The sequence below is a fragment of the Sinohyriopsis cumingii genome, chromosome 11 (genome assembly GCF_028554795.1).
Source record: "Sinohyriopsis cumingii isolate HCF-2022 chromosome 11, ASM2855479v2, whole genome shotgun sequence".
Taxonomy (NCBI): Eukaryota; Metazoa; Mollusca; class Bivalvia; order Unionida; family Unionidae; genus Sinohyriopsis; species Sinohyriopsis cumingii.
Genome location: NC_142971.1, coordinates 41,787,998 through 41,813,404, shown reverse-complemented (window position 1 = coordinate 41,813,404; position 25,407 = coordinate 41,787,998). Strand labels below are relative to the sequence as shown.

The 25,407-nt window shown below is 36.9% G+C and overlaps 1 protein-coding gene across 1 annotated transcript; it reads right to left on the bottom strand.

Annotated features, from left to right (window-relative positions):
• Window positions 1-6,299: 6,299 nt before the first annotated feature.
• On the bottom strand, window positions 6,300-22,977 carry LOC149788006 (cerebellin-1-like). The gene is made up of 2 exons (XM_089975705.1): window positions 22,692-22,977; window positions 6,300-6,792 (listed from the first exon to the last, which is right to left on the bottom strand). The coding sequence occupies exons 1-2, from the start codon at window positions 22,906-22,908 to the stop codon at window positions 6,371-6,373; spliced, it is 639 nt and encodes a 212-aa protein (XP_089831831.1). The 5' UTR covers window positions 22,909-22,977; the 3' UTR covers window positions 6,300-6,370.
• Between the last annotated feature and the right edge of the window lie 2,430 nt (window positions 22,978-25,407).

The window sequence follows — 25,407 nt, the reverse complement described above, 5'->3', positions numbered from 1 at the left end:
TATACTGGAGGCGAAATAATTTATATAACTATTTTGAACACGTGCGTCTGGATATTTTCGTGTTTATCTGATTTGAAATTAGGACGATTACATTTGTCTGATATGTTAAAGACGCATATTCTGATTTTTTTTATCGGATAACATTCCTAGAAGATAAAGCTGTGCTATGTGTTGAATATTTGCGAAACTGGTGTCCGCCTTGTTATCAATTTTTTACGTAGACACGCGCAATGGATCCGACCATACGCTATCACAAGGTTAAGGTCCTCTCACTGTCAATTACTGCACATACTTATCACCAATACAGAGTATATATAGTGCAATAATAATATTATTACATCATTCATCAATTTCAGTGCATTGGATTTGTAACAACGAGAATTCGTAGGTAACCCCATCCCCACTCCACTACTAATCCCCACTCCACTACTGTCTCCCCCAGTTCGACCAATGTGCAGCAGTTAATTATCCGATCAAAAAATCTGTATTGGTTAATACGTCCAAATACCCACAGACACGCTCACAAACAATATCAGACGGAATCTTCCAGCAGAAAAATCATAGCAGTTTCCCTCATATACCTTGACGTTGTCAAAAATCACCGTCTATTCAGAAACGTGTGTAATCTCTTTGGAAAGAGTAGCAGTAAAAGCAATGATGACTGTAGGAGTGTTCTCATTTCAAACGCGATATAAACGCAACATAGATTAAGAGAGGAAAATAAAGGAATTGGAATTATTTACATTCGACTCTAACGATTTAAATGGATTATCATGTACTCTCTCACTTAGAACACATGGAGATAATTTATAAGATCAAAATGAAATGGGTCCATTTCCCTAATTTACTGAACAAGCATAATATGCATGTATGTATGTATGTATGCATGTATGTATGTATGTATGTATGTATGTATGTATGTATGTATGTATGTATGTATGTATGTATGTATGTATGTATGTGTGTGTGTGCGTGTGTGCGTGTGTATGCATGCATGTATGTATGTATGTATGTATGTATGTATGTATGTATGTATGTATATATGCATGTGAAGTAGACATTCATAAATGGATGCACGTGAAAGTAGAGATTAATTCAGTATTGACGTGTCAAGCGTACATGCATATGTGCTTAAACCCTAAACATTCTGATGATGGGAAAACGTAAATTATTCAAATTTGATGGTGGTTACGTCATGCCTGCCAGCTGCTGACTTCAGTTTTTTATTGAAATCTGTGTATGTGAACTTTAAAGTTGTGGCCAAAAAGTCTTTCATTTTCTACAATGCAACCATTCACATATAACGTATTCCATACCATTACTTTTAAAACGTATAGCTTGATTTAGAAATGTTAGACATATTGTCAGCAATATAGAACAAAACATCTTCAGTACGATTAAAGTATTCATAAACAAGAATATGGTAAAATTGATGTTAGAATAAAGTCCAAGTATTAATACAATACAAGTTATCTTTTACAAGAGGTGAAACTGTTGTTCAAATTTGTGTGATCCGCTTGATCAATGCAAAACTTATAAGATGTGTAAACTAAGCAATTCATGATGCAAAACAAGACGTACAACGTTAATACAACCTGGGTTTTCCAAACTGACTTCTGATTATTTGAGCATCTGAATGCCTAACATAAAATGGCCTTTCCTGCGTATGTTCGGTAAGTACAATGAAATGGGTATAAAATCCATAGAACATTTGGCAAATGCGGCGGTTACTTCGTTCTGTTTCGTATTGGGTCAGTTCGGTAACTGAAATCTGTGTAATTGAACATTGAAATTGAACGTGAAGTCGGTGTCTTCCATTTCTTAAACATTAAACAGTAAACGCATAGATCATTTCGTTTCATTGTTTTACTTTTATTACTTGTATTTAGAATGTTAGACTGTTTGACTACAATCTTGACAACATATTGAAAAATTGACAATAAAATTATTTCAAGAGATAAATTCTGCAGTATTGAGATAAAAGCTATTTCTCCCCAACTATTTGACTAAACTTAATTGATAATCTCATTTTAATTTTAATTACAATTAATACCTAATATAACCTATTCCAAACATGTTTAAAAAATGTAAGGTCGACGCTACAAAAGTTACTGAAAAACACATGTCTCTGTATTTTATATTTGACCAAGTCCTCAATGCAAATATTTCCATTCCGTTATGATCAACAGCTATAATTGCGATCATCTATTAAAGCTAAAGGTAAGTATTTACGTATCTGCAAAAATGGAAACTAAAAAGGGCACTTTATCAAGACGGTGTAGCAGTGGATACCTCAATGTCTAAATCACGTGATTATATTCACTTCTTTCTTTCAATTGATCGAAAAATGTTACACTTTAATATATCTTATGTCATATTTTGAAATTCAGTTGTCTTGTTTGTTGCGGTTTATACAGTGATGACTCATTGCGATAGAACTATGCAGACTTATCCTTATCTTATGAAGTCCGAAAATGTCGAGGAAAAATGTACATCTTCCAAAGACTCTCTTCTCAATTGCATCTAAACATCCCTCAGCTAATCCACTCGTAAACATCAATACTGGCTTCAGGAGGACAATGATGCCAGTCAGAACGTCTGAATGAGAAACATCCGCTACAGAAAGCAGCCTCAAACAACATATGGAGGGCAGTCTAATACAAACTTCATAGAGTTGCAGGATTCAAGCATCATGGATGACCAATAAGACATATGAGATTCTGTTTTACACAGGTGAAAATATGTAGAACTTCTACGATATTTTGAAGACAATCTACGGGACCTAAAACTGAATGCTGGCAATACCAACCCATCCACTGACAAAGAAAAGAAACTTGAAAGATGGGCAAAACACTTAAACAACATCCCCAATAAAAAGTGATTGTCTTCAAAATATCATAAGTGAGGAAGCAATTGATGGACTGCTCCATGTGAAAAGTTATCACTTGGTGTTCCTCCAACTCTGAAATTGAAGAAGGCAATTGACCTTTTCTCAACTGACAAAGCGCATGAAGCAGATAGTATACCAACAGAAGTCTACAAAACTGGAGGCCCACACATGGTACTGAAACTCAATGAGCTCCTCCAGTTAATCTGGACTCAGATGGATATACCCATAAGTACAAGGACGCATCCATCATCCACAGGTAAAAGCAGAATGGAAATAGATATGTACGTGACAAGCATCGAGGTATATACTTACGTTTAATAGCCGGCATACACCAGGAGTACAAGGTAACAGCCATCGTCGACTTCAAACAAGCGGAAAGGCAAATGGACAGTCCTGCGACAAGCTTCGGTCAGCTCCTCGTTTTCAATACCAGGCAAATTCTTCATCATAATTCTGATGAATCGCATTGTAAGTCTAATCGACCAATTATCCTGTCTGAGAGTCAGTGTAGCTTCAGGAAAAAATGAGGGACCACGTGCGTGGTGGTCGCCAGATCCTTGAGAAAAGCTACGATATTCATCAACCTGACTAATGTCTTTGACACAATAATCAGTTGGGGCGTCTGATAGATTATGGCAGAATGTGGCTGCCATGATACATTCTTCGTGATGGTTCGATAACTTGATGATGGCATGCTCACTGCGACTTTGACAAGGGGAAGGACATCCTTTTTCAGACTATCCCCATGTGAAGACGAAGTTGCAGGAAGTGAATATCCGTGATCTATTTGCTGACATCTGATCCCTAAATATTCGAAATCAGAGTCTGGCATGCATGTATGTACATACATACATACATACATACATACATACATACATACATACATACATACATACATGCATAAGAGCTTTTCGATTGCATCATTACAATATTACTTTCTAATACTTGCTAGGAAATAGAACCATTTTTTATGTGTGGTAAATCAGACAATTGGCTCGTGTAAGAGTAACTTCGGTCTCCTAATAGCACTGAGGGTAATCTTGCTTCAATTGACGAAGAGAACATATTACCATGAAAGAGATGGCGATGTAAAGGAGGTGTTACATCCAATTTCAGGTATTAAGTTCAAGCTTCCATATGATGCATTCGCTTTCATTTGTCATGTGTTTTCCCATGCCATAGATAATCTGAATTTTCTTCAGAGTATATTAAAAAACTCATTTCAGTGTATAAAATGCATCCGAAAGTTTGAGCCGCTACTTTCGTGGTGAATTGTCACTCATATCCAATATTAAATTCAACAAACTCAGGTAATGACAAGTACACTCTGTTTACTCTCTTGTTCCTTGATAGATTTAATATTTAATGTGCATTAGTCTGGTCTATTGATCCTATGAATTCTACGTCCCGAACTTTGAGAAAAATTTGCTATACCATATCGAAGCACAAAGCTATGTTGTGTGGCCTTGACTTATTCTGCATTATTGAAATTAAAACCAATTGTAGCTGAATGAATCTGAAATGTGGAAAGACACATAGCGGAACAATTGAAAAATACTTCCATCACTTGAATACTAATTTCATTATTCTACAAGAATTTACACCTGCGGGTAAAGAGCAATGTGTCTCTTTTATAAAGACAGAGTCAAACTATATCCTGTTGCAGTCATACAGTTCTTCTCGTCCGAAGTATAAAACCTTTCCACAATATTATTGAAATGATAAACTGAGAGAGCTACTAGCATATATGTTCAATTTAAGGCATATATTAATTTAAGGATGTCAACTGTGGGATGGTCAGCAGGCACCCCATATCAAATGTGTATCAGACCAAGACCAGAAACGGTTTTCTGTAACAATACTTATCGAGACCTAATAAATATTTTACAGACATCAAGAAATTACTTCTAGGTACTGTAATTCTTCTAGATAATGAATGAAATAACACTTGTTGACCAGTGGAAATCACATGTAAATAATGAGATAATGTTCACGCATATAGTTGATTACGTTTCAATGGTACGCTTTGACGTTGACCATAACAAGGTAGAGAGATCTGACACGTTCAGGTATTAGAATGCATCATGACATCCTTTTATTGCAAGACATTATGCCAAAGAGAAAGGTAGATAATAACATGCTTCATTTTTGGACACATAAAAAGTCGTCAACATGTTCACAAAAATATGCAGTATGGCAATTTACAGCAATAATATATTCTCGCTTTTCCTCGTGATAAAGGGACGCACCAGGGTATTATTTTATCCCCTTTAATACATCTTGGTGTTATTACTGAGCTCCGAATACCTTGACGATTTATATATTTACCTAGTTACCCAACCGTAGCAGTCGACATAATTCTTTAGTCATTACCTAAAGCAAGCATGGATGTTTTATTGTGCAATTGTTATAAGTACTCAGTTTTAAAAAGTTATGATAATACTTTTGGAAAATGATATAGTTTCAGTTAACGGATTAATTTCTGATCTTAGTAGAAGACACAGATGTATTTTTTCATGGGCTGAGATGAATGTAGAAAAACATTTAGGAGTGACGATCTCTAAATACCGACAAAGTAATGAAAATATCATGGGAACAAAACAAATACTTTTATATTCTTTGTTTAGCTTCATTAAGCATAGTGCGTAGGGTGTTGGCAATACTGTTTTCTGGTAGAATTTTGTTTATAAGTGTCGCGATGTAATGAACATAATATGATTGGGAGACATGGTTTAATAGCTGTAGTCAAAAGGCTCTCGTTCAAGCAACGATACGAAACCTCATCATTTTAAGTGGAGACAGAGATGCACATGCGCATTTTTTCTGATGACGCTGATAATTGCTTTTCCTGTTAGTGTTACTTCTCAATACAGGAATTGGTATGTTTTATATAGTCATGTATGTACCAAAATGGTATATAATACTTTCCAACACTCTTATGGTAAATTTATGATATCAATTAATTTGAACATTCAAGAAATCCTTAAAGGTGTACATTACAGAAGAAGTAGACTGTTTTCTGACCAACGTTGCTTGCATGTGTGTCAGCCATGTATCACTTAGTAATAAGGCATACAAGAGACTGTTGTTCGCATACAGGAATGACACGAAGAGGGTTTGTGATACCTTGAAGACATTCTGCGGGCCACAATGTCAAGATATCCTGACTACGTAGACAAATATAGTTCTTAGACTTCCCAAAAGTGACTAACAACAACTTTCTGGTCTGTAATTAGATATAGGTTATTGCCATATGAAGAAAAATGAAACGAGTTTCACCAAGGCGTGTACCATAAAAAGAGCAATACTAGCTCTATATTCAAAAGAACACTTAAAAAGAATCGAAGGGTTATATTACTTAAGCAAACTTTCCAAAATACGAATATAGGTAAACATAACAAGTCGGATGATTACAAGAATGTATTTATTCAAGCTTTTCACCTCAGACTTGTCGCTTCTTTCCTTAAAAGGATACTTTATCTAATTATTTCGGGCATTTAGTAGACCAGTAAAGGTGGCCCAGTTGCTACCATGCATAGTCTCAGTATGACCAGGATACTCTGTGACATAGGCCTCCTGACCCTTCTCCATCACAGTAACCACAGTTACTGAACCCGAATCGCTTGTAGTAGTTCCAGAAAATACCCGTCCTATCTCAACGTTGTCCTTTTTTATCAATAAATGAACATGCGTGGTACTAGTTTTCAGAATGGTTACAGAGAACATATACAGTCCACGGAGAGGTGCGCGGAATCGTCCAGTAGAAGAATCATAGCAGTTTCCTTCATTTACCCTGACGTTGTCAAAAATCACCGTCTGTTCAGAAACATGTGTAGTCTCTTTGGAAAGCGTAGCAGTAAAGGCTATGCTGGGTGTAAGAGAGGTCACATTTCCTGAAGAAGCTGAAACAGATAATGTAAGTAAAGGTGAGTTGTACGAACGAGTTGTTAATGTCCCCTACACTTTATTGTGTCTACAAAAAGGTCTGAAAGTAAATTTGGCTTCTAGTCATTAACTGAACATTGAAAATAAAAACGTTCAGCATCTACCGTACTTTATCTCTTAACATGCAAATATGTCAGTCCACTCATTCAAAAACGTTGTGAAAGTGCGATTTTCATCTATCATATGAAAGAACGTTATTTGCGGGCATGTATTTAATTTTTAGGAATCTCTAAAGAACTGAACCCGCGAGAATGAAAACTGGCTCCTCGTCCAATCTACAATTATCATAATAACATACCCGAGAGTACCCATAAAAGTCTTCCTAAACGCTACCAAACTAGGCAAGAAATGATAATCGCTGAAAAGTGAAAATTCAGTAAAGACACAACTATATACATAACAAAATGAGTAAGATCATAAAAAGAACACGACAGACAGACAGATAGATAGATGGACAGATAGATAGATAGATAGATAGATAGACAGACAGACAGACAGACAGATAGATAGATAGATAGATAGACAGATCGATAGATATATAGATAGATATATAGCTGTACAGATAGATAAATAAATAGATAGATAGATGGATGGATGGATGGTAGGATGGATGGATGGATGGACGGACGGACAGACGGACGGACGGACGGATGAATGAATGGATGGATGGATAGATAGATAGATAGATAGGTGGATGAATGGATAGATAGATAAATAGATAGATAGTTATATGGATGGATGGATGCATGCATGCATGCATGCATGGATAGATAGATAGATATAAAGATATTATAGATAGATAGATAGATGGAAGGATGGATGGATACACAGATAGATAGATAGATAGATAGATAGATAGATAGATAGATAGATAGATAGATAGATAGATAGATAGATAGATAGATAGATGGATGGATGGATGGATGGATGGATGGGCGGACGGACAGACAGACAGGTAGATAGATAGATATACAGATGGATAGCAGCAGGGAAGTTGTACAGACCAGGTGGCTCAGATAAAATTAAGCCTCCCACCAAACATTTCTCCGTAGAAGCCTCAGATTGCAAAAATAAGCCTTCCTGCGTAAATTAATCCGCGAAAATTCGACCCAGGATGCAATTTCAGACATAAAAAAAAACAACAAAATTTAGGGGGGGGTAGTAAAATTTATTTGTGATTGCAAGATTGGGCTGCAATTTTATGAGTAAATCTGATCAAGACCAACTCGATACCTACTACGAGGATCATGAAGATTAATCGTGACAAAACCGTGTGGTGTTGCCTGAGCGTGACTGAAGAAATTTTTAAACTTATTTATATCCATGTCGCCATTGCACCAAGTTTGATGAATATTCCTCAGCGTGTGGGTATCAACGCCATTGAATACCGATAAAATATTACAATTATCTCTAATTACCTTCGGAATTTGCGTATATCGCTGCGTCACGTAAATCATATCGGTGTTCTTGTGTCGGCCACGCGAGAATATCCTAGCTGGGTTAGTTTGTTTATCCAGCATTACATCATCGAATACGACAAGATTATTAACATCGCCATCTAAATTCTCCACTGATGGAGCCTCATTGATATCCGTTATAAATTCTATCGTGCCATCCTCAGTATTATCGCTAAATTCTTTTAATACCTGATAACATCGCTGATCATCAACAGACGGCGCAACCAAATACAATTTGTCCCATTTTAACCATCGCATAATCAAATTTAGCAACAATTGCGTTTTTCCAGAACCAGATGGTCCAATGATTATCATTCTAATCGAATTTGGTAATGCCTCGATATGTTTTACTTGCTCGCGTTTTTTTGTGGCTGAAAAATCAATTACATTCATGTTATTAGAATAACATGGATTCATATTGTGTTAAGTGTCGCACTCGAACTGCTACGATAAATCCAATCGAAGTCGTTACACGCAACAACAGAAATGCAATCAAGGGAGAATGTGAAGTTTGCAAGACAATTAAGTTTAGATTTGTAAAAAAAAAAGTAGAACCGGAGGAGACATCGCAACCTCCTTAACAAATCTGCCTGGAGCTCCTTGGGCGAAATATCCCGGAGAGAAACATTTACCAGGATATAATTACTGCGGACCTGGTACAAGGCTAGATATAAGACTTAACGATAATAATCAACCAAATCCTGGCGAGGATCCAGTAAACGCTATCGATAACGCATGCTACTATCACGATCTTGCATATCGCAGCGGAGATTTACAACAAAGACATCTCGCTGATATTAAATTAATTCACGCAATAGATGCTATTCCTGATAAAAATTTCAAAGAGAAATTGGCAACTTGGTTAATAAAAGGCGCGATGAAAGGTAAATTAGTACTAGGTGCTGGTAATTTATAATGGAGCAAATATATTATTCTCCGCGAGGATTTTGGCGAGGAAAATCAGCAATAGCTAAACTTGCCAAGGCAGCAAAAGTAAAGCAATCTGTCGCTGAATCGTGGCTATCGAGACAAGCAGTCTGGCAAATTTATCTTCCTCCGCCTAAGAAAATATCATATGCGAGTTTCTCTGTCAGCGTCCCTAATGAAGTCCATCAGGCTGATCTTATGTTTCTTCCTTACGATACCGTCGACGGAGTCACATATAAATACGTGTTGACGGTTGTTGATATCGCTAGCAGATACAAGGAAGCGGAACCGTTATCGAATAAAACAGCAACAGAGATTGCTAAGGCGTTTAGCGAAATTTATTCACGATCTCCATTAACATGGCCGAAGCTTCTCCAGGTTGATCCAGGTCGAGAATTTCTTGGCGCGGTTACTTCACTGATGAAAAAGAATAATGTTAAAATCCGTCGCGGTATTGTAGGTGTTCATCACAATCAAGCTATCGTTGAGAGATTCAATAAAACTCTTGCAGAACGATTATTCGGATATCAATACGCGAGAGAATTTATCCAAGATAAACGATCTCACGATTGGGTAACAAGATTACCTCACGTGATTAACGCACTAAATAACGAAGTAACACGAACAATATCAATGAAGCCCGCAACTTCAATTACAAAACCAAATATACCACTAAAGCGAAGTTCCACAATTCCGCCTGTGCTAGGTAGTGTTATTGTAAGATATTTATACAAGGAAGGAGAAGCCGAGGGTGGCAGAAAAAGAGCAACTGATCCAACTTGGAGCGTTACGACACATAAAATATCAGCCGTAACAAGATCATCAGGAAGGCCAGCAATTTATTTTCTAGATTCACTAGCACCACAACGCGGATTTACCAAAGAAGAATTACAAATAATACCGAGAGATACTCAATTACCGCCGTCGTCACTTATGTGAAATTTAATTCTACCTAGCTGAGATAATTTTCTTACTCGAGAAACTGCTAGATAAACTAAATTTGACCAGGAAATTCTATCATCGACGATCCAGACCTGGCCATCTACTGTTAATCCCTGTGACGAGTGTATCGTTGCTGCATATCCAAGTTTCCATGGCGATCTTTCCGCGTTTATTGCATCATTGACAAGATTAATATCAACGAAAATAATATCGTTTAGTACCAAGATCTTTTCTTCTCCACATGGCAAAGTAACATTAATATTTTGTTTCCTAGTATCAGTTGGCCTGTAACACAACGGCACCTGCAATGTTGGAAATTTATCACAATGAAGTTTGAACAGTATTTCCTGAATAGCATCGCGAACAATTTTTCTGCTAGCAACAATCAAATGATCCGGACGCCACAAAGTTAGAAAATTATCCATCGAAGTTTCGTCGATTATTTTTCTCATTACATCGCATTGAAATTTATTAGGTTGCAATCGAATCATTTTTTTAAACTCGGTCAGTAAAATATCATTAGATCTATAATCAGCGTTAATTTCTTCATAATAATCTACAAAATTTCTAAGCCACCTGTGAGGAGATTCACCATCAATAGGATCAGGTTGGCCGTGATCTCCGCACATTATTACAGCGGTATTTTTTTCTTCTAGCCAACCCAGGAATAATTTTAACACAACTAAATTTACCGTGCAAATTTCATCAAATATTATAATCTTGTTGATATATTTATTTCCCATTCGAGCTGAATCCCACAATCCACCGCTGTACTTGAAATAACTATGATACGTACAAGAATTAACGCCACGCTGTTTTATTTCTCGCGCTAATCTATGAGTTGGAGTCAACACGATCATATCAGAGTTTGAAAATAAGTTTATCGCTCGTGTTGTTTTACCGCTACCTCCAGGACCATTTAGGTAAACGAATTTGTTTCGTGAAATCGGATCAAACGCAGATACTGCTGTTGATACTTCATCACATTTATCTTTATGAAACTTATCGCAATCTTCCACATCCGCGTCCTCGCAATAATCTAGAATATCCTCGTTTTTTATTCTCCAAGTTCCCCAGGAACCATCGGTGATTAAATTTTCCAGCCTGCACTGAAATTTCTTATCGATATAAAACGAATCCGTTGCAACCCTTACCGCGATATCAGAAAATTTATTTATCATCGACAGCAAATTGATACTCACATAAGCGAGCATCGATGATCTTAAATGAGTATACTGCGCTGACTCTCCATCGAGATAAGTGATCACTGTACCTAACTTCGTTCCATCAATAATAATATTTTCTCTGTTGCAAAATATTCCACGCGATACTGTATCAGCAATAATAAAATCCATCTCGGCATCATTGATAAATAACCTAGCGTGGCGATGTTTATGATCAACTGATCCTCCTTGAGTAAATTTACCAATTATTTTTCTTCCAATATCTTTCGCGTTTTCACAATCTGTCGGCAACCACACCTCGGTTTGCTTTCTATACGATATAATTGCTTCACTTACCGTCAATGATATTAACATCGACGAATCCAACATAAATCTCAACAATACCGTAGGGACCCATCTTCGCTGAGATAAATGCCGACCAATCCAAATATAACAAATTTTATGCAAATTTTCAGCAAGTTCGAATGAAGTAACATGAGCGAATCCTGTCATGACAAAATCAGGTAACGGTCCGTTAATTGCCACTCTCGTCATTTCGTTGGTGGGATGGCCGAATTTAGCAAAGTAATCCGCACAATCGCCATATCCGAGAAAACTTCCAGGATAGCATGCGCTCATATCAACAGAAATCATATCTTCGAAATAATACTTGGTATTCCATAATCCTCCATGGCCGTATTCGATACAACTAAGTTGAATATCATTAAGAAACTCATTCCTCGTAGGTTTCCACGAGTTTCTTTCTCTCGCAGCATGAGCGGCAACAGACGGAACAGTAAAGCAGTTTGTCAGCAACTGATCTGGATTTGATGAATACTTCTCCGCGATATTTCTCATTGTTTCGTGTAATATTTCATCACGGTAAATATCTCCGCGTGGTAAGATAAATTGATCGTATCTTTCTTCGCTAGAAAATAACCAAATCGATATTGGATCGGACTTGGCTAATAGTTTGATAAACCTAAACATTGCATCGGAATTGTCTTTCTCAGATTCCACGGGATAAAACTTAACAACACGATCTCGCGGGAATATCATTACCGACTGACTCCACGCATGTGAATTATGATCAACAATTTCGATTGGTGTTCCTCGAGAATTATACGGCGACGAATATAATATTTCACCCGATAGCGTTTTTACTGTGATAGGAAATTTAAGTTTCTTACTTAACGCAGCAACATCGTCAATCGATGCGCCATCAGTAACTGTCTTTGCCCATGAATTAATTTTATCCAATCTCAATTGAGTCAGACCAGATCCACGTCGTGCATTTTTCATGTGCTCGATGACGCGCTCAGCTACACAATTTATTTTCGGTGATTCCCTCATCGTAGGTAGGTTTTTCACATCAGGATTATTATTCAGCCGATAAATTCCATAGACAACAGCACTAGAAGGATACGCCCTAGCATAATAAGGACCATCAATCCCTAATAACAATCCTGGTTTCGAATTTTTATCAAGAACAACATTTTTCTTACCGCCGCGTACCGGATCTCGTTTATCACGAATAATCCAAATGTCATCGGGCATTTGTGCAATAAATTTTATTCCGAAAATAAATCTCTCTTCTTTGTGTGAGTTTTTTATATGTTCGATTATCTTTTTCGCTCGCTCCAAATTCATCGTAGCATCAACAAAGTTAGTTTTCCATGTCGACCAAACATGAATCGCTCCATCATCAAAAAATTCCTTCTTCGCACGATCAACTTCAGGAATGATATATTCTGCCTCATCAAGATCAAATAAATCCATTATTATATTTTAGACAAATATCTAAATATAATGAAGCAATGTTCATGGATAACAGTCGGATCAACAAAATCATGTAACAAATCCTGTAGAGGTGAATATTGTGGCGCTCACATATACGAAATTCGACGAGGTAACAAAGGACCACAGCGATGTTTAATTTGTCAAGTTGGCATTCGAGGAAAGACACGATTGTGTTTCTCCTGTGGAGGGAAAAAATATCGTGAGTTACGGAGATATTATGAGAAAAGATCCTCCTCGGTAATAAAATGCGAAGAAGATTATATTAATCGTTTCAAAGCAAATTTCGATTTAAACAAAGAGAATATCATATATGGAAATGAAATCAGCGATTCCCACAATGAAAATCACATGCGAGTATAAATCGCATCCCATCATCGAAGGTTACGAAGCATCTGAGGATGGTAATGTCAGAAACATCAAAACAAAGAAACGTGTTGGTAGTATTTGTAATTCGGGATATCTCAAATTTACAGTCCATAAAAGAAATGAAAGAACAGAATGTTATTCGAATCATAGATTTGTGTTCGAATGCTACAAAGGACCAATAGAGATCGGACTTGTTATCGACCACATTGACGGTAATAAACTTAACAATAAACTTTCCAATCTGCGCGCGGTAACCCAGAGTGAAAATTCAAGATTTGGTAATAACCGTGGATTTCCTAATTATTCGAGGACTGTTAAATCAGTGAATCAGGCAACAGGTGAGGAAATCGCGTTTACATCGATGTCTGCAGCAGCAAAACATTTCGTTATTGACTCGCATTCAGTAAAACGAGTGGCAGAAGGAAAATACAACGCAACATTTTCTTATGATGCTGATTCGTGGATCAAATTCTCCTATGTACCAATAATATTTGATTCGGAGAGTGACGAAGAATAATTGAATATCTCCGCAAAACAAAAAAAAAGATTAATTTTGAAAATTTCCCTGGATTTTATTTATTTTTTTCGCCCATTTTTTCCTGGGAGATAGATTTGGAAAATCTCGCTCACGATTTCACCAAAAGATTGATACTTACAGTTTCTCCTCGTATATCAAGTAAATTTCCTTTCTGATCCGTTAGTTTGAAATTTATTCTTGTCAATAATCGATTATGACATCGCAGGTAAAACGGATTCATTGGTTCCTTGATTATCAAGTAACCAGGAGATGCGCTAGGTGAAAATGAATACAATACAAATCCCTGATTCGCTTGATTCGACACTGACGAATCAACATTATAGCTACCCTCGACAACATCCGCGTGAAGATAAATCGCGATAACTTCCGTTATATTAACGATACCCGGCGATATGTGCCGTCCACCTTTGTCAGGATCGTTATTGTGTTTAAGAATTAATTCTGAATGTATTTTTTTGGTCCATGCGGCATGTAATTTCGGAAATAAATCATCAATGGTATCAGTGACGGATTTTCTCATCGCATCAAAATCAGAATTGGGAAATTTGAAATTTGGCAGTGTTTCCTCGGTTAATTCAAATACTCTCATGAATTTTTGTTTTTCTCCTGAGTTTTTGATCAACTCGAATTTGCTAATAGGGAGAACATATTCGGCAATTGATATATCGTCGACTATCGCCTGAATAAACATATCATGATAATATTCAATATCATTCGCAAGTTGATTTAAAATTTTCACGTGCTTTATAATTTCGCTACATGAACCAGATTTATTTAGGATGCATTCATGAAATGATCCTCGCAATAAATTTAATTGTAATTCGTGTTCTTGAATAAACTCGTCTAGTGTTCTTCTTACCAAGATACCGTCTATGGGGGCTATTATCCTGTTAATGTTGGTAGCGTCGAAGATTTTCACATCTGGGGGGATTTTAGGAAGAGGCAGCCATGAGAGAATTCTTTCGTTAATAAAAGTGAAAGCGAACATTACTAGGTTAATTTTGTGGTTATTCATGAGATTGATGGCGCTGTGGATCAGAGTCTTGTGTTTGATATCTCCATACCATCCTTCGTTGGTGGTAAAATCCGATTTTTTTGGTTCCGGTAGTTCTGGAAGGGTTTCATCATACCAACCTGGAATAATAACATCCGATTTTTTTGGTTCTACCAGAGGTGCGACCTCGGGCCAACCTAATATATTTCTAATCGATGATTGGTAAATATCTACCACGTACGGTGATTTCACTTCTATCATTGACGATAGTGTTGGATCATGTGAAGATATCTTTATTCCCGGAGTAGCATCGCCGGTTAAATTTGATATTCTAGTGGTAAACTCATTATTCAGCTGATCAATTTCGTAACTACCGGTTGGTATACCAACGACGATCCAATCGGGTGTTCCATCGGGTTTATTTTTATTTGCAAAAACAAGTGAATTATTTGGCATCAAATTACCGAATGATTTTGATCTAACATTAGGCCAGCTATTGTAGACGCGCAATTGTGTTAACGCAATTTCGTTGACGCTGATTGGTGTTGAAAAATTAATGCTAAATTCTGGTTTCGTTGAACTTAACGATATTAACGTTGTTGTTGGTGGTGTTGTGTTTGTCACGATCTGGGCTAGCTCGGACATTATTAATATTCATTTGTTCAATCTCCGAGTAAATACTGATCATTGTAGAAAATTCTAGATCGGATATAATACCATCGTTGAGACTTTCGGAAAGTAGCGATGATAACTTCGAGTATGCGTCATTGATCTTAGTAAGTTTACTTTTGTACGAAGATAATTTCTCACTTGTGCACGATGATATTTTCTTCGCGATGATATTTAGAACGCCCGCGATTGTTGTTGTTGACGATATTATTATTGTTGCTACGATTGGCGCTATCATTGTTACCGCGGATAGAATTATTCCTGCACCAGCGACCACAGCAGATACCGCGTACACAGCAACATCAATGGTAACTAATCTGCGCTGATATTTCTTTATTTTTATCTGATAATCGTCGAGGAGTTTTTTTAGTGAATCCTGCCATGATCGCCCCTGATTGTATCGGTAATCCGATGCGGTCATTTATTAATCTACGATATCAATTGCATGATTTAATCCCGAATATATTTACATAAATATTCGAAAACTATACTATAACCAAACGGTCCCATGTTGGTTCTATCCGGTGGTTCTAACACAAATATATTATCATAACCTGCGTACATAACATAATTAAAATTTTCACCAAAAATTTTACCACCCGCGGCTTTTATTTTAAAACCTACCGAAGATTGAATGAACATTCGATAATATCCATCAATTGGCGGGTTGAATTTAAATGTGTTATTCACGGGTGTCCACCATGCCTCTTTTCGTACCTCTACCACAAGTGGCACACTGCAGGTAAGATTTTTTGTTTCTACTTCCTCTGGTATCGAAATTCGCGATAATCTTTCAAGGTTCATTGATGATAATTTTGTGCTGATTTCGTTGGTTTTTGTTGTTAAGGTAAGAAATTTCTCATTGATAGTTTTTATTTCTCCGTAATACACTGATGGATCGAGTTTTTTATGTGTGAGTTCAAACATTTTATTGATATTGTCGTTAACTTCCTTAATGGTTTTCTTTGTTTCATCATGTGATGTTTTATCGACCTTTTGTTGCACTAATTCACGTATCGCTTCGATATCATCGTTCGATACTTTACTCGCTGCGGAATTTGCATTATTTTTCTGATTCGTCAATATTCGAGCTGCGTTTATTTGCTCGATATCTTCATTGATTTTTGTTATTTTTTTATTAAGTTCGTCATGTGTAATTGAGGAGGCATCCGCGAACTTTTTTATGTCCTCGTCAAGTTTTTTTCCAAGTTTACTTGATGCATCGTCGAATTTTTTAATATCGCTAAATAGTTTGTTGAGTCGCTTATTTATTTTATCTTGGGCGTCGTTGTGTAATACTAATGCCGCTGATAACTCATTATTTTTTTGTTTTATATTCACGAGATCGTCCTTTGGTGGAAACTTTGCAATGATATCGGTAATATCAGCAATAGATTTTAATACCGTATCCGATTGACGAGTAAATTGACTGATATGATCATTATATTCTTCTCGCTTAATTATATCAGTTATTTTGATATTGCTAGTTTGTAATCGCCCTTCGGTATTTTGAAAAACAGCAACTTCACCAGGATCAACTTCTGATAGTGATAGAAGATTATTAATATCGCTCTTGGTTGCAAACTTTGATGTATCGATGTCGACTGCCTCCCTTTTTTCTTTCCTAAAAAGAGATCTACCGTAAATGTCAACCATGATATTTATCTAAGGTATATTCAAATAAAATTTTGCGATAAGGATTGGATGATTTTGAAATTGCATCAAGGACGTTAATTGACTCTGGACCGCATATTGGTGGATCTGCTAATGTTTGTGTTGGAAGTGTTGAATACCAAACCGGAAGTTTTAGTTTTGACACATATTTGATAAATTCGTTTGGTGGTGCTAATCCGTATGAGTCGAAGTAAATGATTTCGCGAGGATTAATCGCGTAAGCAACCCAGTGAGTGCCAGGGCCGGAATTTTTATCGAGATTTATTATTCCTGTCTCGGTACGATTCGGTTTATCTGGTAGTTGATCTCGCATAAATACACCTCTGAAAAATTTTATTTTCTTTTTTTTTGCTTCACTGATTAAATCTAAATTTGAGGCTGGTAGGCTCGACTTAGACCGGATCCGTACGGGGGTCGTCTTAGGTAAAGGCCTGATCCTTGTCGTTGCTGCATCGCGTTTGCAAGAAGAAGAGGAGCAAGAAGAGGGAATATCCCTCCCTTTTTTTTGCGATATCTTCCTCCGACGATCTTTTTTCCTAATGCAGTACTTATCCCACCGAGTGCACCTAATCCTATTGTTTTTCCAATCAGAGGAAGGGCCCCAGCTATCAATCCTGGAATAGCGGCCAACAGAGGGAAAATACCACCTACTTTGATCATATCTCTGATTGCTCCTATTGAGAGATTCAGGCGAATACCAGTATTTGCTGATCTGGCTCTGGTGAAATGTCCATGTTGATTTTTAGTTAACGATAGTTTGTTAGGTCCACCGTGAAGCTGATTGCTTTTTAAGGTTAAACTTAAACCTCGTCGCGCTGTTGTTGCTGCATGAAGTTTTTTCACCTGACCGGGGGTCAGAGTTACGCTGACGTGATCGTATGGCATATTAATAATCACTTTATCTAAATTTAGAATTTATCACATGTTCTCTACGGGTGCGTCGATGACTCTCATTCTACCACTGATGCCTTCCAGGATCATTGTTCTATCACTGAGAATAACCGCGATTGCTCTTGCGTTTCCTCCTGTATTAATTCTAGCCTTGAAGTGAATATCGACGACCGACTGCTTTACCAAATCAAGATGTTCCAAAGAAAAATAATAGATGGGATAGAGAGTACTAAAATCTAGTTGTGATATTTGCAATCCAGTATCAATATTTTGATCGCGTCCCATGAAACTTAGTAATCGATGATACGCGCGTGCCGTCGAATTGTTCTCAAAATCGATGGCTATTTCCTCAGATGGCTCTTGTTGACCGTTTATTCTCAATGATACGTTTGTTGCCTCGAATTTATCAAATATCATGTTACTGTGATTTTGATCGTCTCTGATCATGCTTTGCAGAGCAACAAAGATATGTCTAGGTGCGGAAGAGCCCTGCTGTGAAGCAATTCGCCAGGTAAATATTCCGTTGATATTAATATTTTCGATAGAATCAGTCATTGTTGTCAACCAAGACATGATGGATTTTCCTCCTTGATTCATAAATGATAATAATTTTTCTTCTATGATCATCGATGGAACTATTGCTGGCATCCACAAGGTAATTTTTTCAAGGACAACTTTACCAGCATCACCAGGATCTCGCCAAATGGCTCTGTCATCATTGGCATCTCGAACGAAAGATATCGTATGTTTTGCTCCGTAAATAACTTTTCTGAAATGTCTGCAAAATCCAAAAATGTGAGATAATGGAATTGCACAGGAGAATTTTCGTTCAGCTCCCTTTAACATATTTTTTCTTATGGCAAATCCAAGATTGTAATTGGTATTAGGACCAAGAACTACAGGGACGTTGGTAGCATGAGCATTACCAGCGAGATTTTGTGGTGTGCCGATATCATACGGGGAATGTTCAGGGTCGTTGGAATTATCCTTGGTGAACATCATACTAGGACCGGCTGATCTGGTAAAATCATCCGAGTATCTCGCTAGACCTATGATAGTCGTTGCTATATCAACGTTGTTTGTAATTGATTCAATCTCTTTTCCATCAATCATGTAAGTGGCATTCTTGAATAATGCCATGATACCATTGTTGACAAACCCAACACTATAATCCGCATCGTAGTTGGTACCATCAGCTGCCTTTACCATTTTTCCAACAAATTCGATATACGCCTCAGATGGAAGAAAATATCTTGTTGTATCGTGGACTTGTATTTCCTTGCGATTTCTTGAATCTGGCTCAACTACATCGTATGAGAAATACTGGAAATCTCGCACTGATGTATCCCTACCTACTGGTTCATCCATGTCAAATACTTCATTTGACACTTGTGCAAACATTTATTATTAATAATATCGTCTAAAACGAAGACCGCTGCCTGAAATGAAACTTGTATTTACAAGATTTTTCTTAGCAACATCCTGCGCTAGATTTGTATTAGCAACTTCCTGCGCTAAATTTGTTATAGCAGCTTCCTGTGCTAGATCATTTATTTTTTTATTTGCCGCATCATTTATGGCCTTACTAACTTCAGGTGGCATTTCTCTGGTGCTAGGTAATTTAACAGGTTGCTTTTTACGTACTAAACTTAATATTTTATTTTTGATAGCGTTGAAGCCTTTACTGGCCAAATTACCGATACCAGAAATGGCAGTCTCGCCGATCTTTCCTATTGCTTTCAATCCTAGTTGTTTTACCATTGGTCCGATTTTAGGTATTACTCGCGTGACGAGACTTCCAATGATATCGCCGAATCCATTGCCGTGAATATATTTGTATACTGGCAATCGAGAGTTTACTATGCGGACCTGATTAGGTCTGCGTTGATGTTTATGAACAATCATATTATTTCAATTATATTGATTTAATCGATGAGTTCATCGACAAACTCTTTATAAATGTGAGAATCGATGATACCACCACGGAATAATCGCTGACAAATATCTGATGCTTCGTTGATTATCTCACGGGAGTTATTTCCGGCTCGCTTTCCTCCGATTAATACTTCGAGGCGAGATACATCGTTGACAACACTGTCAGGGCAAACTGAATATCCGCTTCCTGTTTTTTTTGTTTCTGGAGATTGTAATGGCGTTACGTAGAATAAATCGTCTGACGGCGTTGAAGATTTCTTCTCCTCCTCTGATGGTGACCCTGGTGATGACCCCGACGACGTCAGTGGTGAATATATATCTGGTGGAGGTGAAGGGGAACCGCCCCTAAGTGTTGCACCCTCCCCGGGGTGAATTCCCCATCTTAATGGTTTTTCAGTGGGACCCCTGTAGTTTGACGCTGTTGGTTCCACAGGTGGGGGTCGCCAAGAGGGGAATGCAGAAGGTTCCCTTGGATATAATGTAGGAGAGAAAAGAGGAGAGTGGTGAGGTTCAAAAGGGAATGATTCAGGACTATCACTTTTAGGCGGTGAACCTTTATCTTTAGGTGACGAACTTTTACTTTTAGGTGACGAACTTTTACTTTTGGGTGGCGAAATTGTCTTTTTTGCACTTGCAAATCTGTATTTAATAACATCTGATGAAAATTTTGTAAAATTTTCATCGCTGTATGTTATTGGTTTTCCCATACCACCAAAATACATTATTGCTAGCCAATCAATTTCGTCAAGTTTATCAACATCAATATCTTTTCGTAAAAGTAATCTTTTATTTTCCGGAGAATTATCCGCAGCCATCTGAACTCTTGAATCATAGTTGCGAGTTAAATGCAACATGTTTTCATCCAAATAATTTCCAGCAGGTATTCTAGGATTAATTTTAATCGAACCACTAGTCGGTGATGATTCATATTCGTGAACAATTATTGGTTCATCAATCTGATCTTTTTTCTTTTTCGATTTTCTCTCTTTTTTCTGAGGTGAAGTTTTTTCTTTTGGTCTAGCTCCTAATTCCTCTGGTTGAAATATTGGCTCCTGTGGTTGAATATCTTCCTGGATGCTGCTTTTCTTCCTCGTTTTTTAGGTTTTGGTCTAGCTTCTAATTCCTCTTGTTGAAATATTGGCTCCTGTGGTTGAATATCTTCCTGTGGTGTTTCTTTTCTCCCTCGTTTTTTAGTTTTTTCCTTCTTCTCCTGTTGTTTTCTTTCTTTCTCTAGTTGTTTTCTTTCTTCCGCCATTTGCTTATTATATCTTTGTGTATCTCTTGCCGTTTCTAAAAACCTTCTGTAACGCGGATCCGCTGTCTTCCTTATTGATGTTGTTTGTGTGTAAATTTTATATACCATATCATACCAACTATCGCGAGTTGCATATCTTTTTTTCCCCACTGCAGTCAAAAATTCAGTTCGACTACTAAAATATTCCTCCGCAAATTGGCCAATCTCATCTATATTATACAATGTCGAGAGGGGCTGCGATATTATTTCCCATCCCTCATCGGTGAAATTTTCTCTTAAATTATCAATATTATATTTTCCTTTTATCATTGCGATTTTTCTTCCTCCCGGTTTTCCATCTCCAGGTTTTCCTCCATCAGTAATTGCAAGTTGTTGCGCCGCTGCTGCTATTGCTAATCGCTCGGGTAATGTTCGTGATTGATCCTCAATACCTTTCAACATAGGAAAGATTCCACGTTTTCTGGTATCTGGATCTTTTTCGTCGCCATATACAACCTGTTCAATTGTTCCGGTCACTGGCTTCAACCATTTTGCCGAAGTTTCTGAAATTCCATGTTGCATATCTTCGTAACCACGAACATTTCTCTTAAATAATCGTTTTGTCGGAATTAGCTTCTTTAATGCCGCTAATTGCTCTCGCGCTAATCTGGCAGAATGAGGCTCTCCAACTCTACTAACTTTCCGACTCATCTTATTTTCAATGATATTGTTTTATTGTGAAATAAAATTAGTATTCGCAGCCCAATCTTGCAATCACAAATAAATTTTACTACCCCCCCCCAAATTTTGTTGTTTTTTTTTATGTCTGAAATTGCATCCTGGGTCGAATTTTCGCGGATTAATTTACGCAGGAAGGCTTATTTTTGCAATCTGAGGCTTCTACGGAGAAATGTTTGGTGGGAGGCTTAATTTTATCTGAGCCACCTGGTCTGTACAACTTCCCTGCTGGGAATGGATGGATAGATATATAGATAGATATATAGATAGATATATAGATGGATGGATGGATGGATGGGCGGACGGAGGGACAGACAGACAGACAGGTAGATAGATAGACAGATGGATAGATGGATGGATAGATATATAGATAGATATATAGATAGATATATAGATGGATGGATGGATGGGCGGACGGACGGACGGACAGACAGACAGACAGACAGATAGATAGATAGATAGATAGATAGATAGATTTATAGATAGATAGACGGATGGATAGATAGATAGATAAATAGATATCCATACCATTGATATATTTTGATATTTGAGAAAATCCCCTTTTTAGCTCTTCAACTTGTACCATCAGAACCTCAATGTCATTCTCCAGAAGAAGTCTTTTGGCCTTTTCCTCTTCTAGTCGAATACGAACAGCGTCCAGGTCGGCTTCACCCACCTTTTCGAGGAAGGCTGTTCCAACGGAGGTACAAGTCGTCAGTACTAGCAGAAGGTGTATTGAAATCATTGCAGATCTTGTGAAGATTTCTTATGGCAACGCTAGATGCAGTGTGGGGGTTAAGTCAAGTGTTCTATTTATACTGGAGGCGAAATAATTTATATAACTATTTTGAACACGTGCGTCTGGATATTTTCGTGTTTATCTGATTTGAAATTAGGATGATTACATTTGTCTGATATGTTAAAGACGCATATTCTGATTTTTTTTATCAGATAACATTCCTAGAAGATAAAGCTGTGCCATGTGTTGAATATTTGTGAAACTGGTGTCCGCCTTGTTATCAATTTTTTATGTAGAAACGCGCAATGGATCCGACCATACGCTATCACAAGGTTAAGGTCCTCTCACTGTCAATTACTGCACATACTTATCACCAATACAGAGTATATATAGTGCAATAATAATATTATTACATCATTCATCAATTTCAGTGCATTGGATTTGTAACAACGAGAATTCGTAGGTAACCCCATCCCCACTCCACTACTAATCCCCACTCCACTACTGTCTCCCCCAGTTCGACCAATGTGCAGCAGTTAATTATCCGATCAAAAAATCTGTATTGGTTAATACGTCCAAATACCCACAGACACGCTCACAAACAATATCAGACGGAATCTTCCAGCAGAAAAATCATAGCAGTTTCCCTCATATACCTTGACGTTGTCAAAAATCACCGTCTATTCAGAAACGTGTGTAATCTCTTTGGAAAGAGTAGCAGTAAAAGCAATGATGACTGTAGGGGTGTTCTCATTTCAAACGCGATATATACGCAACATAGATTAAGAGAGGAAAATAAAGGAATTGGAATTATTTACTTTCGACTCTAACGATTTAAATGGATTATCATGTACTGTCTCACTTAGAACACATGGAGATAATTTATAAGATCAAAATGAAATGGGTCCATTTCCCTAATTTATTGAACAAGCATAATATGCATGTATGTATGTATGTATGTATGTACGTATGTATGTATGTATGTATGTATGTATGTATGTATGTATGTATGTATGTATGTGTGTGTGTGCGTGTGTGCGTGTCTATGCATGCATATATGTATCTATGTATCTATGTATGTATATATGCATGTGAAGTAGACTTTCATAAATGGATGCACGTGAAAGTAGAGATTAATTCAGTATTGACGTGTCAAGCGTACATGCATATGTGCTTAAACCCTTTACATTCTGATGATGGGAAAACGTAAATTATTCAAATTTGATGGTGGTTACGTCATGCCTGCCAGTTGCTGACTTCAGTTTTTTATTGAAATCTGTGTATGTGAACTTTCAAGTTGTGGCCAAAAAGTCTTTCATTTTCTACAATGCAACCATTCACATATAACATATTCCATACCATTACTTTTAAAACGTATAGCTTGATTTAGAAATGTTAGACATATTGTCAGCAATATAGAACAAAACATCTTCAGTACGATTAAAGTATTCATAAACAAGCATATGGTAAAATTGATGTTAGACTAAAGTCCAAGTATTAATACAATACAAGTTATCTTTTACAAGAGGTGAAACTGTTGTTCAAATTTGTGTGATCTGCTTGATCAATGCAAAAATTGTAAGATGTGTAAACTAAGTAATTCATGATGCAAAACAAGACGTACAACGTTAATACAAAATGGGTTTTCCAAACTGACTTCTGATTATTTGAGCATCTGAATGCCTAACATAAAATGGCCTTTCCTGCGTATGTTCGGTAAGTACAATGAAATGGGTATAAAATCCATAGAACATTTGGCAAATGCGGTGGTTACTTCGTTCTGTTTCCTATTGGGTCAGTTCGGTAACTGAAATCTGTGTAATTGAACATTGAAATTGAAGGTGAAGTCGGTGTCTTCCATTTCTTAAACATTAAACTGTTCACGCATATATCATTTCGTTTCATTGTTTTACTTTGGTATTACTTGTATTTAGAATGTTAGACTGTTTGACTACAATCTTGACAAAATGTTGAAAAATTGGCAATAAAATTATTTCAAGAGATAAATTCTGCCGTATTGAGATAAAAGCTATTTATCCCAACTATTTGACTAAACTTAATTGATAATCTCATTTTAATTTTAATTACAATTAATACCTAATATAACCTATTCCAAACATGTTTAAAAAATGAAAGGTCGACGCTACAAAAGTTACTGAAAAACACATGTCTCTGTATTTTATATTTGACCAAGTCCTCAATGCAAATATTTCCATTCCGTTATGATCAACAACTATAATTGCGATCATCTATTAAAGCTAAAGGTAAGTATTTACGTATCTGCAAAAATGGAAACTAAAAAGGGCACTTTATCAAGACGGTGTAGCAGTGGATACCTCAATGTCTAAATCACGTGATTATATTCACTTCTTTCTTTCAATTGATTGAAAAATCTTACACTTTAATATATCTTATGCCATATTTTGAAATTCAGTTGCCTTTGTTTGTTGCGGTTTATACAGTGATGACTCATTGCGATAGAACTATGCAGACTTATCCTTATCT